The sequence below is a fragment of the Furipterus horrens genome, unplaced genomic scaffold (assembly GCF_987537825.1).
Source record: "Furipterus horrens unplaced genomic scaffold, mFurHor1.1.pri manual_scaffold_12, whole genome shotgun sequence".
NCBI lineage: Eukaryota > Metazoa > Chordata > Mammalia > Chiroptera > Furipteridae > Furipterus > Furipterus horrens.
Window position 1 is genome coordinate 51,358,314 of NW_028327182.1, and position 16,310 is coordinate 51,374,623.

Below are 16,310 nucleotides of genomic sequence, written 5' to 3' on the forward strand. Positions count from 1 at the left end.
AAAATTGTATTTTTAAAAAAAAAATTACATCCAGGATGAGGAAGTCTGAAATGTATGCAATGGCTTATGTTGGGACACTGATGTTCTATGTTTCCTCACCATTAGTCAAGGGCATAGAGTTGCTGTTTCTCCAGACCTTGATTTGGGGGGTGGTGGGTGGGGGATACAAATTTAACCTACCAATCTTGACAGCAAATTGCATATCTGTTTCAAAAGTGTACCATTTTAAATTATTATTTATAAGGAAAAAAGATAGTCAACCCATGTTAAAATTAGAGGAAACATAGTATATAATGACTATGCCAGTGTAGGAAAAAAGTTAATTAAAATTCTTAATTGAAGTCTTTTCAGAATTAATATAACTTACCTATAATGTTTCCCAAAGCCCATACTGCTTGTTCACAAACATTCTGATGCGGCGAATGAAGAAGTCTCAGAAAAAGAGGCACAGCATCTATTTTAAAAAAAGGAAAAGCTGATATTTAGACTGCAAAATGTTGTAGAGTTTATAGGTTTTTAAGCTAAGTAAGCTGATAAAATACATAGAACTTGTCACTTTATAGTTGCCCAATGAATCGAACAAATAGGGCAAACACATTTAACCTAAATATAATCTATTTTAGTATTTCCCCTAGTAATATTTAAGTAACACACCTAATTAACAGTATATAAAAGTTGCTTTTATATCATTAACTAAAAGCCAGGAGCAGCAATTTTTCCTATAATGCATTAAAATTTTTGCTTTTATGCATTAAAAAAAAAGACAGCATTCCTGCACCAAACTCATAATCTTAGAATATGGGATTAACTAAAGAACTGATTATTCCTAAATCAGGCCTACCTTATATTTTAAAATAATTTATCATTACAATCCTTATTCTTTATATAACTTACACATTAACCCAAAGTCTAAAACACTGGTATAATACTCCTTCCAGGCATCAGTAGAAAACTAAGCATAAGCCAGATCACTTTTTCATAAATTTCAGTCAGTTGTGTATGTACTATCTCTACGATTTTTTGCTGTATCTCTGCACTACCTATATTCTTTAACAGCTTTATTGAGATATAATTTACATACAATATAATTTATCTAAGTGTACAATTCAATGGGTTTTCATATTTATACAGAGTTGTACAGATATCAACATAATCTAATTTTACATTTCCATCACCCTCAAAATCCCACACCCGCAGCAGTCCTGCTGGGGCAGTCCCCAGCCCCAGGCAACCTTTTAATCTGCTTTCTTTCCCCATAGATTTTCCTAAACATTTCATATAGATAAAATTATATAATATATTTTTCTGTGCATGTTTGGTTTATTTCACCTAGCATAAGATTTTTAATGTTCATCCATGTTATAGCATGTATCCATATTTCATTCTTTTTTACTGCTGAATAGTATTCAACTGGGTACCACATTTTGTTTATCTACTCATCATCTAATGGGGTTATTTCAATTTTCGGGCTATTATGAGTAATGCTGCTACAAACATCTGTGCACAAGTCTTCGGACGTGTTTCATATCTCTCAGTTCCACCTAGTAGTGAAACTGTTGTGCCATCTGGTAACTCTATGATTAAACTTTTGAGATAATCTGTTTTTCCAAAAAAACTGCAATTTTATACTCTTGCCAGCAATGTATTAGGGTTTCAATTCACTCACATTTGTAATTTAACTAATTTTATTTTTCACCTTTATAAATAGAAGACTAGTATCAATTACCATAAATAGTAGATAACCAAAAAAATTTAAAATGAAAAAAAACCATTGTTATTAGGTTATACCTACTAGTCTCTTGAAAGTCCTTGTCTAAAATCTCTCCCCTTTCTATTACAACTAACATCTAACTGGAAACTGTCACCTAAAAATTATTAAAATATTTAAAAAAGAAAACTAAAAAATAATATTATCCTCACTATCTGATTCAATGGATTGTTGTATCATATACTATTTAACATCATCTTGAGTACCACCTAAAGTCAGTTCAGTGTTCCACATTTTTTTCAACACATTTTTCCAAAAGGTTTTTGTCGGTCTGATCAACATATTAACAACAATTATCTCATCTTGAAGTAGGCATACTTTAAAAAATATATACGTTATAAGCTAAAAGGTATAAGCTACTCAGCACCTTTGAGGTATCAGAAACAGAAATTTAAAAACCTGCTAAGAGGAGACAGTCTCTATCTAAAAAGATAAAACTCTATTCACATTTTAGTACCCACAATTAAAATTATTTAATGATAATTAATGACATCTATGGGAAAGATGACAATCATCAAAACTAACTTATTAAATTCACATTTAAAAGTGTTACAACATAAAATTACAATAAATTCTACTTCCTTGTCTTTATTTTTTTAAAAAACACAACAACTCCAGTACATAAGGAAGCTAATTTACTTACTAGACTGTACAACAGCTTGAGTCTGGGCAGAAGTTCCTGATGCTATATTAGTTAATGCCCAAGCAGCTTCAAACTGTAATGAAGGGCTAGAAAAAAAACACAATAAAAATCTTTGGGCACAGAACTTTCACTTACATTTATGACCTATAGATCTATATTATTGTCCTTTAGCTTGCCCTTGAATTTCACCTGATTATATCCAACTGCCTGTTGTATATCTCCACCTGAATGTCTCATTGGCTACCAAAGTCATTAACATACTTTTATATCACTGGTAGCTGCAACATTTAGCCAGTCTTTTTTTTTTCTTTGACTCCTTCCTCTCCCACAAACATTTAATCAATAATCCCTATCAATTATACCTTCTAAATATTCTTATATTTATGGCATCACTCCTAATATCACTCTGCTAATTGAGGCCCTCATCATCTCACTTGAATCACTGCCAAAGCCTCTAGAGACTGGTCTTAAAGATAGGATCATGTGTGACTCCATATTATCTGCTTTAGATACTAGAGGTATTTATTATAAGGCAACATAACTTTGCTGAAACGACAAGATCATTATAATTTGAAATAATGATGGAAACCTTACAAAGAAGGTAAAAACAACTAGCTTTTCAAATATGGATAAAGAAAGACACTGACAGGTAGAAATAGAAATAAAAGTATCATGGGTGGATAATCATGATATGTATGGATGACTAGGAACAGATCAAGAGAGCTGAAGCCAAGGAAGTATGCAAAAATTTAACAAGATGAAATTGGGAGGGTAGGTTATCTAAACGTGTGTGTGTGTGTGTGTGTGTGTGTGTGTGTGTGTTGGTGGAGTGAGGGTGGGAGAGGAAAGAGGACTCAAATACCAAGCTTCAGAACTTGAAATTTTTTCTATAGACATACTAAATATAGAGTACTACTGAAAAAAGAACTAAAGAAAATGTTGGAGGCCATGACACGCAGAATGAATTTTAAAAGGTCAAAGGCTGATGTAGGAAAGACCTGTTAAAAGGGAATTATCTACATTAAGTTAGGATAAATAACTGAAAGAATATAAATTCCTTTAAACCTAATACCAAGGTGGGAGGAAGTGGTAGTGAGCAAAAACAAAAGGAGAGCCAAAAGATAGGGCTGCAGGAAAACACTGTATTTGTTGAAGAGTGAGGTTGTTAGCATCAAAAGGTTAGAGAAATCCAAGAAAGAAAAGGTTTAAGGAGAATAAATGTTAGAGATACAGCAAGCATCGAGGTTAAAGAAATGGAACAGATGAGAGAACATGGAGTAGCAGGCAAGAACTACATAATGAATTTTGGGAAAGGCAGGGAATAAGAGTATCAAGAGGAAGAGTAGTAGTAAAAGAACAAGATCAAAGATGATGAGATGGTATATGCTGTTCCAGAAGGAAAGAAAAGGTTATTAAACTAGACTAGGTGGTACGGCAAAATACTGGAAATGAGGGCCTTAAATAAGAAAAACAGAAAGATGTAAAAAATCAAAATACAAAACCAGGCAAAATCTCCGAAGACATCATTTGAAAAAAAAGTGAGAAGATACAGAAAAAATAAATAGTGAGTGTAAGAGGTAAAGAATAAATGAACATTTATTATAAGCTTGATATCACCAATGTTTTGTGTATATTATTTCTATAACCCACAACCATTTAATTTTTATCTTAAAAAAATTCAATGAATTTTAATTTTCCAAATATTCTCAAAAAGAATTATCAAAAGCATCCTCTAGCAACAAAACATAGTTGAATAATCAATTTATGCCACCCCCACCCCTGGCCAGTGAATTAGCTATACGTGCTATGAAGTAGGAAAGATCTCTGGAGATGGTGCCCTCAATGTATAAGCATTCCCGCTTCACATGAAGAGTGAGACTAACTAGAAAGGACAGTCACCCTTCATTATTTCATCAACTATTCATAGTATTTTTAATATCTAATTTCAGTTTACAACATTACCAATATTTTTTTGAAAGGTAATCCTATCTTCCTAGTAGCAGATACTAATAACTTCAAACATAATCTCACAATAATTCATAGTCCTAAATGATGCTTTAGGAAAATATTTCTAGCAGTCTGGGGAGAATTTATTCCTATTCCATCTTTGGTAATAATTGCACTTCCTGCTGCAGAAACCATAAATTCTGTTGCTGCAAACTTTAAGGCTGCTGTGCACTTTTAGGAACATTGAGTACTTTACATGGCACCCCTGGATCTGACGTTACTGTGATCTTAAAAAACAAAAAACAAAAAACAAACAAACAAAAAAAGCCAACGCTGACAAGGTGGAGCTGGTTTGTACAGAGAACCCAAGCAAACTATTCCTAGTAGCCCCACTTCTCTGTTACTGAGGATGGTTCACACAACCTAATTTATTTTGGGTGTATTTATTTTCACAATTTGCTTTATATTTACTTTTTAATTCCTTTTTATTAAATGTATCGGGGTAACATGAGTAAACAAAATCATACAGGTCAAAGGTGCACAATTATAAAATACATAACCTACACTGTATTGTGTTCACTGCCCCAAGTCAAGTCTATGTTCTCGCCATTTATCCCCCCTATATCCTCCCACTCCCCTTACCAGCCACATCACTGGCAATCACCAATGACACTGTTCTCCAAGTCCATCAGTTTCTTCTCTTTTTTCCTCAATCCCTCCATTCACTCCCACACAGCCTTCCCCTGCCCCTGGCAGCTATCAGTCTGTTCTGTATCTATGACTCTTGTCATTATTTTTCTTGCTACTTCATTTTGTTCATTAGATTCTTCATGAGTGAAATCATATTGTATTTTTCTTTCTCTGACTGGATTATTTCACTTAGGATAATGCTCTCCACGTCCACCCATGCTGTCAAAAAGGGTAAGATTTACTTCTTTTTAATGGTTGAGTAGTATTTCATTGCATAAATGTACCACTGCTTTTTATCCACTCACCTACTGATAGATACTTGGGCTGCTTCCAAATCTTGGCTTTAGAAAGTAATGCTGAAATGAGCAAAGGGGTGCATATAATCTTTTGACTTAATATTTCAGGTTTCTCTGAATAAATTCCTAAAAGAGGAAATGCTGGGTCATAAAGTAGTTCCATTTTTAATGTTCTGAGGTAGCTCCATTACTGCTTTCCACAGTGGCTGTACCAATTTACATTCCTACCAACAGCGCACAAAGGTTCCCTTTTCTCCAATTCCTCATGAATACTTGTTGATTTATTTTTATTTTTAACAAATCCTAACTGAAGGACACTTTTCTGTTGCTTTTTATAGAAAGAAAGGAAGGGAGGGAAGGAATATTGATGTGAGAAACACATCTATAGGTTGGTTGCTTCCCGTATTCACCCCAGCCAAAGGGATTGAACCCGCATCCTTTTGGTTCACAGGGTAAGGCTCCCATTGAGCCACACCAGTCAATGCTGATTTATTGATAGCCATTTTGACAGGTGTGAGGTGATACCTCATTGTGGTTTTAATTTGCATTTCTCTGATGATTAGTGACATTGAGCATCTTTTCATATGTCTATTGGCCCTCTCTATGTCCTCTTTGGAAAAGTGTTCAGGTCTTTTGCCCATTTTTAAACTGGATTGTTTGCTTTTTCTGATGTTCAGCTGTACAAGTTCTTTATGTTTTGGATATTAACCCCTTATCAGATGTAACATTAGCAAAATGTCCTCCCATTCAGTGGGCTGTCTTTTCATTTTTTTGATTGTTTCCTTTGCTGTGCAAAAACTTTTTAGTTGGATGTAGTCCCATTTTTTAATTTTTCCTTTTGTTTCCCTTGCCTGAGGGGATATGTCAGAAAAAATGTTGCTACAAGAAATGTCCGAGATTTTACTGCTTATGTTTTCTTCTAGGATGTTTATGGTTTTGAGTCTAACATTTAAGTCTCTAATTCACTTTGAGTTTATTCTCATGTATGGTGTAAAAGGGTGATCTAGAGGAGCAACAGCTCTCCCTGGGACACAGAAGCAAACAAACACAGGAGACTTTCGGCCAAGATGGAGGCCTAGACTGACATGCTCCGTCTTCCTCCACAACTAAGAAGGAATACGACTACCACAAAACCAGAAATAAGCAGAAGTTCCAGAAAATAAATGGAAGTCCAACGTATGAAGTTATAAAGAAGAGGTGCTCGTCCAGACAGGTAGGAGGGGCGAAGCCAAGAAGGAGAGTTCAAGTTGTGCTGGCAGCAGCAGCAGCAGTGACAGAGGCAGGACAGCAGTAAGCCCAGACACCCGTATTTAAGGGGAGGCGAGAAGTGCCTAGGGAGCACCCCCAGCTGCAGACCAGACCTGTCACCTTGCGATTCCAAAGCCGGGGAAGGCAGACCTCCATTGTCTTGGACTGTGAAGCCCGGAGGGGGTGGGGACGGAGAAGAAGGCTCCTGGTCTCTTAGCAGAGAGTGAACGTTAAGAATCCATCTTGGACCCCCACCCCCCGCAGAAAACGCCACAGCATGGCGAAAAGGCTCGCCCAGTTGTGACAAGTGCACGGGGCTCTGCCCCCTATAGCGTAGGAGGTGTGACAGCCCTGCCCAGGAAGCAAAGGTAAACACAAAACTGTCAGGATGGCACAGATCATGATAGAGATCCCGGTGACGCAGCTGACCAGACAGCAAATATCTAATCTAACGGCTCAGTAGATAGGAAATCTTTCTGAGGCTCAGTTCAGAGCTTTGGTTATAAAAATGCTTAGAGACCTAAGAGCAGATGTTAAACAAGATGGGGAAGAAATGAAGGCTAGTCCTGCTGAAATTAACAAAAAAATATACGAAACTAGTGGTGAGGGCAAGAAAACAAGGGATCAAATCAACAAATCGGAACACAGGGAAGGAACAAACAGTCAACCAATGCAGAAAGAGGAAACGAGAAGTGAGAAAAATGAAGAGAGGCTTAGAAACTTATCGGACAGCTATAAGCAGGCCAACATCCGAATCATAGGGCTGCCAGAAGGTGAAGAAGAACTAGAAATGGAAAAATTATGTGAAAAAATAACGAAGCAGAACTTCACTAACTTAGGAAAAGAAATAGACTTACAGGTCCAGGAAGCACAGAGAGTTCCAAATAAACTGGACCCAGGGAAAACCACACCAAGACACATTATAATCAAAATGTCAAAAATTAAGGATAAAGAGAGAATCTTAAAAGCAGCAAGAGAGAAGAAGAGAATTACGTACAAAGGGGTCCCAATAAGACTATGAGCTGATTTCTCAAAGGAGACTCTGCAGGCAAGAAGGGACTGGCAAGAAATATTCAAAAGAATGAAAAGCAAAAACCTACCATCACGATTATGCTATCCAGTGAAGCTGTCACTCAGAATAGAAGGGCAGAGAAAGTGCTTCCAGGACAAAGTAAAACTGAAGGAGTTCATCAGATCCAAAACACTGTTATATGAAATGTTAAAGGGACTTGTTTAGGAGGAGGAGGAGGATCAAAACTATGAACATTAAAATGAAAACTGTATCACAACAACCAACAACAGAAGCTAGGGAATTGAAACAAAGGCAGACTATGTAGACAACGAGAGTGGGAAAAGAATTATAGGTATGGGGAACATATTGGGGGGAGGTCAGCACGGAGGGGTAAGGGGGAAAGGGAGGGAGATGGTACAGGAATTAAGAAGCATAGTGGGAGGGAGTGGAGTTGATAGGAAGATGTTGAGAAGAACTATATGCACAATCAATGAGCATGGACTAAGGGGGGTGGGCAACTGGAGGGAGGGGGTCACTTGGTGGAGGGGAACAAAGGGAAAAGAAATTGGGACAACTGTAGTAGCATAAATAATAAAGCATATTTTTAAAAAAAGGGTGATCTAGTTTCATTTCTGGGCACATATTTGTCCAATATTCCCACCGCCATTTACTGAATAGACTATCTGTACTCCAATTGTATGGTTCTTCCTCTTTTTGTCAAATATTGACTATAAAGGCATGGATTTATTCTGTAGTTCTCTATTCCGTCCCACTGATCTATATGTCTGTTTTTATGCCAGTACCATACTGTTTTGATTACTGTTGCCTTGTAATACAGGATGATATCAGGTATTTGGATTCCTCGAACTTTATTCTTCTTTTGCAAGATTTCTGTGGCTATTTGGGATCTTTTGTGATCCCATATAAATTTTTGGAACATTTGTTCTTGTTGAGTGAAACATGCTATGCGTATCTTTATAGGAATTGTGTTGAATCTAGATTGCTTTGGGTAGTGTGGACATTCTAATTATGTTAATTCTTCTAATCACGAACACAGTATATGTACATGCTTCTATTTATTTGCATCTCCTTCAATTTCTTTCTTTAGTGTCTTAATAATTTTCCCAGTATAGGTCTTTTACATCTTTGGTTAATTTTATCCCAAGGTGTTTTATTCCCTTTGAAGCAAACTGTCAATGGGATTATTTCTAGTTTCCCTTTCTGATAGTAGATTGTTAGTATATAAAAATGCAACTGATTTCTGGATATCTGTTTTGTATTCTCCTACTTTACTGAATGAATTTATCAGGTCTGGTAGTTTCTTAGTGGAATTGTTAGGGCTTATATACAGTATCACATCATCTGCAAATAATGATTTTTACTCCTTCCTTTCAATATAGATGCCTTTTATTTCTCCTTGTCTGAATGCTGTGGCTAGGACTTCCAGTAGTATGTTGAATAAGAGTGGTGAAAACAGACATCCCCAACTTCTTCGCGACCTTAAGGGAAAACCTATGTGCCCACTGAATACGATGTTGGTTGTGGGTTTGTCACATATGGCCTTTATTACATTTAGGTATGTTCCACCTATTCTCACTTTGTTAACAGTTTCTATATCGTAAGTGGATGCTGGGTTTTACCAAATGCATTTTTGTACTTATTGATATTACCATGTAGTTTTTATCCTTCATTTTGTTTAAATGGTGTATCACCTTTATTGGTTTGCCAATAATGTACCAAACTTGTATCTTCAAAATAAATACCACTTGATCATGGTATTGCTGGATCTGGTTTGCTAATATTTTGTTGAGGATTTCAACATCTATGTTCATCAGGAATACTGGCCTATAATTTTCTTTCTATGTAGTGTCTTGATCAGGTTTTGGAATTAGAATAATGCTGGCCTCACTTGGAAGTCTTCACTCCTCTTGAAGTTCTTGGAATAGTTTGAGATGGGTAGGTTTTAGTTCTTTGAATGTCTGGTAAAATTCACTTGTTAAGCCATCTGTGAAGTCATCCAGTCTTGGATGTTTGTTTGTTGGAGGTTTTTTTTTATTACTACTTCAATTTCACTAGTTGTAATCTGTCTATTCAGATCCTCCGATTCTTTCTGACTCAGTATTGGGAAATAATATGTTTCTAGAAATTTATCCACTTCACCCCAATTGTCCAATTTGTTGGCAAATAGTTGTTTGTTATATTTCCTTATGATCCCTTGTATTTCTGTGGAGTCAGTCTTCTCCTCCTTCTGATTTTATGTTTTGGAATCCTCTTTTTTTTTGCTTCCTTGAGGAGCATGGTTAAAGGTGTGTCAACCTTGTTTATTTTTTCAAAGACCTAGTTCTTGGTTTCACTGATCTTTTACAGTATTTTTCTAGACTCTATTTCTGCTCTGAACTTTATTATTTCCTTCTTTTTACTCACTATAGGCTTTGCTAGTTGTTCTTTTTCTAGTTCCTTTAAATATAAAATTAGATTTATTTGAGATTTCTCTATTTCTTGAGATAGGTCTGTAATGCTATGAATTTCCGTTTTAGAACTGCTTTGATTGTGTCCCATAGATTTTGGGTTGTTGTGTTCTCACTTTCATTTGTTTTAAGGTATCTTCTGATTTCTTTGTTGATCTTACTGTTAACTCATTCATTGTTTAGTAACATATTATTAAGCCTCCATGTCTTTGTGAGGTTTTCAGTTTTTTTCATCTGATTGATTTCTTTTTCATACCATTATGGTCAGAGAAGATGTCTGATATGATTTCAATCTTCTTAAATTTGTTGAGACTTGTTTTGTTCCTAACATGTGATCTATGCTAGAAAATGCTCCATGTGTTCTTGAAGAGTGTATATTCTGTTGCTGGGGTTGAAATGCTCTGAAGATATCAATTAAATCCATATGATCAAGTATGTCATTTAAGGTCACCATTTCCTTATTAATTTTCTGTCTGGAAGATCTATCCAATGATGCCAATGGTGTGTTAAAATCCCCTACTATGACTTTAGTACTGACAATCTTTCCCTTTATGTCCATCAAGATTTGCTTTACATATTTAGGTGCTCATATGTTGGGTGCATAAATGTTTAACTGATTATATCCTCTTGCTGGGTTAATAATTCCTTTCTCATTATGTACTTCCTTGTTTGCCTCTTGTTTGAAGTCTATTTTGTCAAATGTAAGTATTGCTACCCCAGATTTTTTTCATTTCCATTTACACAAATTATCTTTTTCCATACCTTTATTTTAGTCTTTATGTATCTTTTGTTCTGAGGTGGGCAGTATATGTATGAGTCTGTTTTCCTTTCCGTTCAGCTACCCTATGTCTTTTGATTAAGCATTTAAGTCACTTACATTTAAAGTGTTACTGATAGGTATGTATTTCAATTTTACTCTTTTAACTATGTTCCTGTTTTTTTCTCCTTCTCCTTCTCTCTCTTCTTCTCCTTAAATTAGGCCTTTACATTTCTTGTAATACTGGTTTAGTGGCAACAAACTCTTTTAGCTCTTTTTGTCTAGAAAGCTCTTTTCTTTCTTTCTCCTTCAATTATAAACGATAGCTTTGCTGGGTAAAGTAGTCTTGGTTGTAGGTCCCTGCTTTTGATCACTTTAAATATTTCATGCCAGTCCCTTCTGGCATGAAATGTTTCTGTTGATAAATCAGCTGACAAGTCTTATGGGAGCTCCCTGGTAGGTAACAGTCTTTCTCTTGTGGCTTTTAAGATTCTTTGTCTTTTATCTTTCCATTTTAATTATGATGTGTCTTTTAGTGGGCCTCTTTGGGTCCATCTTGTTTGGGACTCTCCATGCTTCTGGACTTGTGTGTCTTTTTCTTTCCATGTTAGGATAGTTTTCAGTCATTATTTCTTCAAACAGGTTCTCGATAAATTGCTCTTTCTCCTCCTTCTGGTACACCTATGATGCAGAGGATGTTATGTTTCATGTTGATGAAAGGTCCCTTAAACAATCTTTATTTAAATTATTTTTTCTTTTTGTTGCTTTGATTTGGTGGTGTTTTCTACCTTGTCTTCCAAATTTCTGATTTGATCCTCTGCTTCATCCAACCTACTGTTTATTCCTTCCAATGTATCCTTTATTTCAGATACTGTATTCTTCATTTGTTATTTTAAATAATTTCTATGTCCTTTTTCATGCTGTTGAGCATCCTTAGAATCATTACTTTGAATTCTTTATCTGATAAATTGCTTGCCTCCATTTCATTTAACTCTTTTTCCTGGACATTTCTCCTGTTCTTTTATTTGGGGCTTGCTTCCTTGTCTCCCCCTTTTGGCTACTTCTTTGTGAATTTTTTCCTAAGTATCAGACAGATCTGCTGACCTCCGGTCAAGAACGAGGTGTAGGTAAACATGGCTCACCTCCTTACACAACCACAACAAAAATTACAACTAAACTACAAAACAACTATCACCCAGAATTATCAGAAAATCAAGCTGCATGGAAGTCTTACAACCAAGGAATTAAAAGAAATCACATTCATTTAGAAAGGTAGGAGAGGAGGAGAGGTTGTGATGTGGAGACACGGAACAGCCACTTGTGGTGGATAAAAATTGGGAGGGTTACCTTGGGAGCAAGGGATCCCAGCCCCACACCAGGCCCCCTAGCTCAGGGTTCCATTGTCAGAAAGATAAGTCCCCATAACTTCTAGCTGTAAAAACAATCGGGTGTTGGGGCAATGGAAGAAATTGTGGGATTCCAAGGTGTCTCTTCTTAAAGGGTCTGCAACAGACTTAGGACTTACACAGATTCACTTTCTCTGGGCTCCAGCATTGGAGCAGCAGCTTTAAGGGCACCAGTGGCATATATGAGAAACTGAAGTGTTTGGCATCAGGGCAAGTTCCAGGGGACAGCTCCTTCCCAGACAAAAGTCAAGAGGCCAGGTTGCTGCCACTGTCCCTTTTCTGAGACCTCCCCCAAACAGAGCCACAGAGTGGTGAAACCATATCTGAGACTCCATCAGCCTGGTTCACATGGGTTGCTCCACCCAGGAGATTACCCAAGGTTCTGCCCTATCTCACAGGTGAGCTTTTTTCCATTAGGCCACACTACTAAGGGAGTCACATATAGAAACAAACACAGGGAGTCTGCCAAAATGAGGAGAAGAAGACATATGACCAAAATGAAAGAACAGAATCAAACTCCAGAAAAAGAACTCTAAAAAAAATGGAAACAAGCAATTTATCAGATGCAGAATTCAAAACAGTGGTTATTAGGATTCTCAAGGAACTCACTGGTACTTCAACAGCATAAAAAAGATCCAGGTAGAAATAAAGTTGCACTAAATGAAATAAAGAAAAATTTACAGGGAATCAACAGTGGAGTGGATGAAGCTGAGATGATTTGAAACACAAGGAGCATAAAAAAATTTCAATCAATACAGCCAGAGGAAAAAAGAATTAAAAAACAAAACAAAAAAGCAACAATAAAAGAAAACAAAAACAAAAAACAAAGAGGATATGGTAAGGAGCCCCTGGGGCAACTTCAAACGTACCAGCATTGGAATCATTGGGGTGCTGGAAGGAGAAGAAAAAGAACAAGAAATTGAAAACTTATTTGAGAAAATAATGAAAGAAAACTTCTCTAATTTGAGGAAGGAAATAGACATAAAGTCCAGGAAACACAGAATCCCAAACAAGATCGACCAAAGAGGACCACACCAAGCCACATCATAATTAAAATGCTAAAGGTTAAAGATAAAGAGAGAACCTTAAAAGCAGCAAGAGAAAAGCAGAGTTACCTACAAAAGGGCTCCCATAAGACTGTCTGCCTAATTCTCAAAAGAAATTTTGCAGGCAAGGGACCGGCAAGAAGTGTTTAAAGTGATGAAGAGCAAGAACCTACAACCTAGATTGTTCTATCCAGCAAAGCTATCATTTAGAATGGAAGAGCAGATAAAGTACTTTCCAGACAAAGTAAAACTAAAGGAGTTCATAATCACCAAGCCATTATTATATGAAATATTAAAAAGACTTATTTAAGAAAAAGATAAAAACTATGAACATGAAAAGGGCAAGAAATTCACCACTATCAACAATTAATCTAAGAATCAAACTGAGGGAACAAGCAGAACAGAAACAGAATAATAAATATGGAGATCATTTGGATGGGTACAAGTTGGGAGGGGGAAGGTAGAGAATGGGGGAAAAGGGGCAGGAATTAGTAAGTACAAATAGGTAGTTACCAAATAGGCAGGGGGATGTTAAGAACAGTACAGGAAGTGGAGCAAAGAACTTATATACATTATTCATGGACATGAACTAAGGGGGGGGGGATTCTGGGGGGTACTGGGTGGGGGGGGTACTGGGTGGAGTACTGAATGGAGGAGGGCCAAGAGGGGAAAATCCTGACAACTATAATAGCATAATCAATAAAATATATTTTTAAAAAGGTAGATTTCCTCTGATTCCCAGTTTTTGTGGGTTGGCTTTATGTATTAGGAGTCCTGTGGGGTCCAGTGGTATAATATCCTTGATATCCTGAGCTGGATGCTTCAGGTGTGACCCCTGTATGTGTCATGTATGCCCTCTTGTTGTAACTGACTGACTGTTACTGGCCACTTCGTGTATGGGATCTACAAGTCAGGCTTAACCTCAAACACAAATGCAAGCTGCTTTGCAAGTGCTGACCACACCAAGTGGAATTTGTCTCAGCAATGTTTCGTGCCTGCTGAACTCTCCTTTTGGATATTTTGGGTGTGAAGCTTATTGGAATCTGCTCCGATGTTGTCTGAAGCTAGCCTTTGGGTGTATTGCTCCTGGGCATTTTGGGAGAGGCTCTGGTGCAGGCCAATGTAAGATGCTACCTGTGACTGGCCTGTAACCTACAGATTGTGGCTGCCTCTGCTGAACTTTGGTGCATGTGGAACAAAGCTGCATGCCAAGGCTGGCTTTTATTTGTATTGGCGGGGAGCAGGTCAGCAAAAGTCCCAAGGTAATCTTAGATCCACCTCCCCCTGCTTCTGCATGCTGGCTGCCTATTAGGCTCAGTCACTGAAAGAGCCTCTTGCCATAATCTTCAGCAGGGTGTAAGCTCCACATATGGGGCAATATGGAATCCAAGGGTCAGGTTTATTACTTTCCTCCAGGCTGATGCCACACAGAGGACAGTGATCCACCCAAGAAAGATGGTGTCTGTGGTATGAGAGAATGACTCCGCACAGAGATCTTAGGAGCTGTCCCTTCAGCTCTTTCCCCAGAGTTACAAACCCCAGATTCTCATCACATGACTCTAGTCTGCTCCATTGTCCACCAGTGCCCAGAGTGTTTGTTAACAATATTTTGTACATTGGAATTTTGAGAGTGAGCTTGTGTCTCTAGTGGACACCCCTCCCTCCCTGACAGAAAGAAATCCCACAGCTTTTCATAGCAAGATGTTTTGCAAGTGCCTCATTCCATCTCTGTTGTTGTGCTCTGAGGAGCCCAGCTTACGGTTTTGACCTCATGCTTCTTACGGGGAACCCTCCCTCCCACAGCTGAGATATTCTTTTAAATCCTCAGCAGTTGCCCATGTGAGCGGGACCATTCATTTTTGTCTTCACCCTTCCTATCAGTCTTGATGTGTTTTCTTCTGTAAATCCTTGGTTATAAGACTTCTCTTCACCTAGTCATTAGCTGGTTATTCAGGATGATTGTTCTATAATTTAGTTGTATTTCCAGTTTGGTCCTGGGAGGAGGTGACTGTAGATTCCATTTACTCTGCTGTCACTTTGAATCTCCCTCTTACTCCCTAATTTTATAGATGAGGGTTTCTGAACCTCAAAAGCCTCTCGAGTTTTGGTCAACAGCAAAACCTGAAATTAAACCAGGGTCCAAAGTCTATGGTCTTTTAAATTTTATATAACAAATCCATAAAGTCAGACAGAAACCACTGGCAAGTTTTCTATTTTTGCTTTGGGTAGTAGTTACACAGATACATACATTTACCATTCTTTTTTGTATACATTATGTTTCACAGACACACCCACACAATGAGTCCATGCTAAAAATCGAAAAGGAAAAAATGATGAAGAGAAGTGGATCAAGAATCAAAAAAGAAGAGATAGAACAAAATATGTTTTAAACAGCTGAAGTAAAACTTATTTTTACGTAAAGAAATCTTGTTAAAGAAATTACACATGATCATATCAAAGTGTTAAGGGCTTTTAGAGGGGTAGCTATGTCACATAATGGAAAACCCTTAGTGGTAACATTTAAATACCATTATTTATATCTAGTCAACTGAAAATTCCTTGCATAAAATTTAGCAAAATAGTCCCAATTTTAGTCTGAATGTCCTAATGTACAAAATCAGCATTTCTTCTAAAGTTTTTGGAGTTCAAACTTATATTCTCCCCAGTTAATTCAAATTGATGAGGTTTAAGCATACTAGGATATCTTGACACACTAACAGAAATAGAGCTAGTATCTGAAAAGATACTAAGCAGTGTTTTTTCCTTTTTATTTGTACAAGTATACCTTGCTCCCCTAATTTTAATTTACACAAATAAAAAGCATGATGTTGGAAAACTAATCATGATTGAGGTTCTGTTAAAGATTTTGCAGAGGACTTCTGGCCAAGATGGAGGCCTAAACTGACATGCTTCATCTCCCTCCACAACTAAGAAGGAACATAACTACTGCAAAACCAGAAATAACTAGAAGTTGCAGAAAATGAAGTTACATGGAAGTCCAATGTATGAAGTGATAAAGAAGTGGTGCT

At 37.0% G+C, this 16,310-nt stretch overlaps 1 protein-coding gene across 1 annotated transcript in view; it reads right to left on the reverse strand.

Moving 5' to 3' along the window:
- The window catches only part of KPNA3 (karyopherin subunit alpha 3), a 152,373-nt gene that overhangs the window by 33,350 nt on the left and 102,713 nt on the right, over positions 1 to 16,310 (reverse strand). The window contains exons 8-9 of the mRNA XM_090258288.1: positions 2,412 to 2,497; positions 368 to 454 (exon numbers count right to left, since the gene is read on the reverse strand). Coding sequence (XP_090114414.1) covers positions 368 to 454; positions 2,412 to 2,497 — 173 coding nt within the window. The remainder of the gene's footprint in view (positions 1 to 367; positions 455 to 2,411; positions 2,498 to 16,310) is intronic.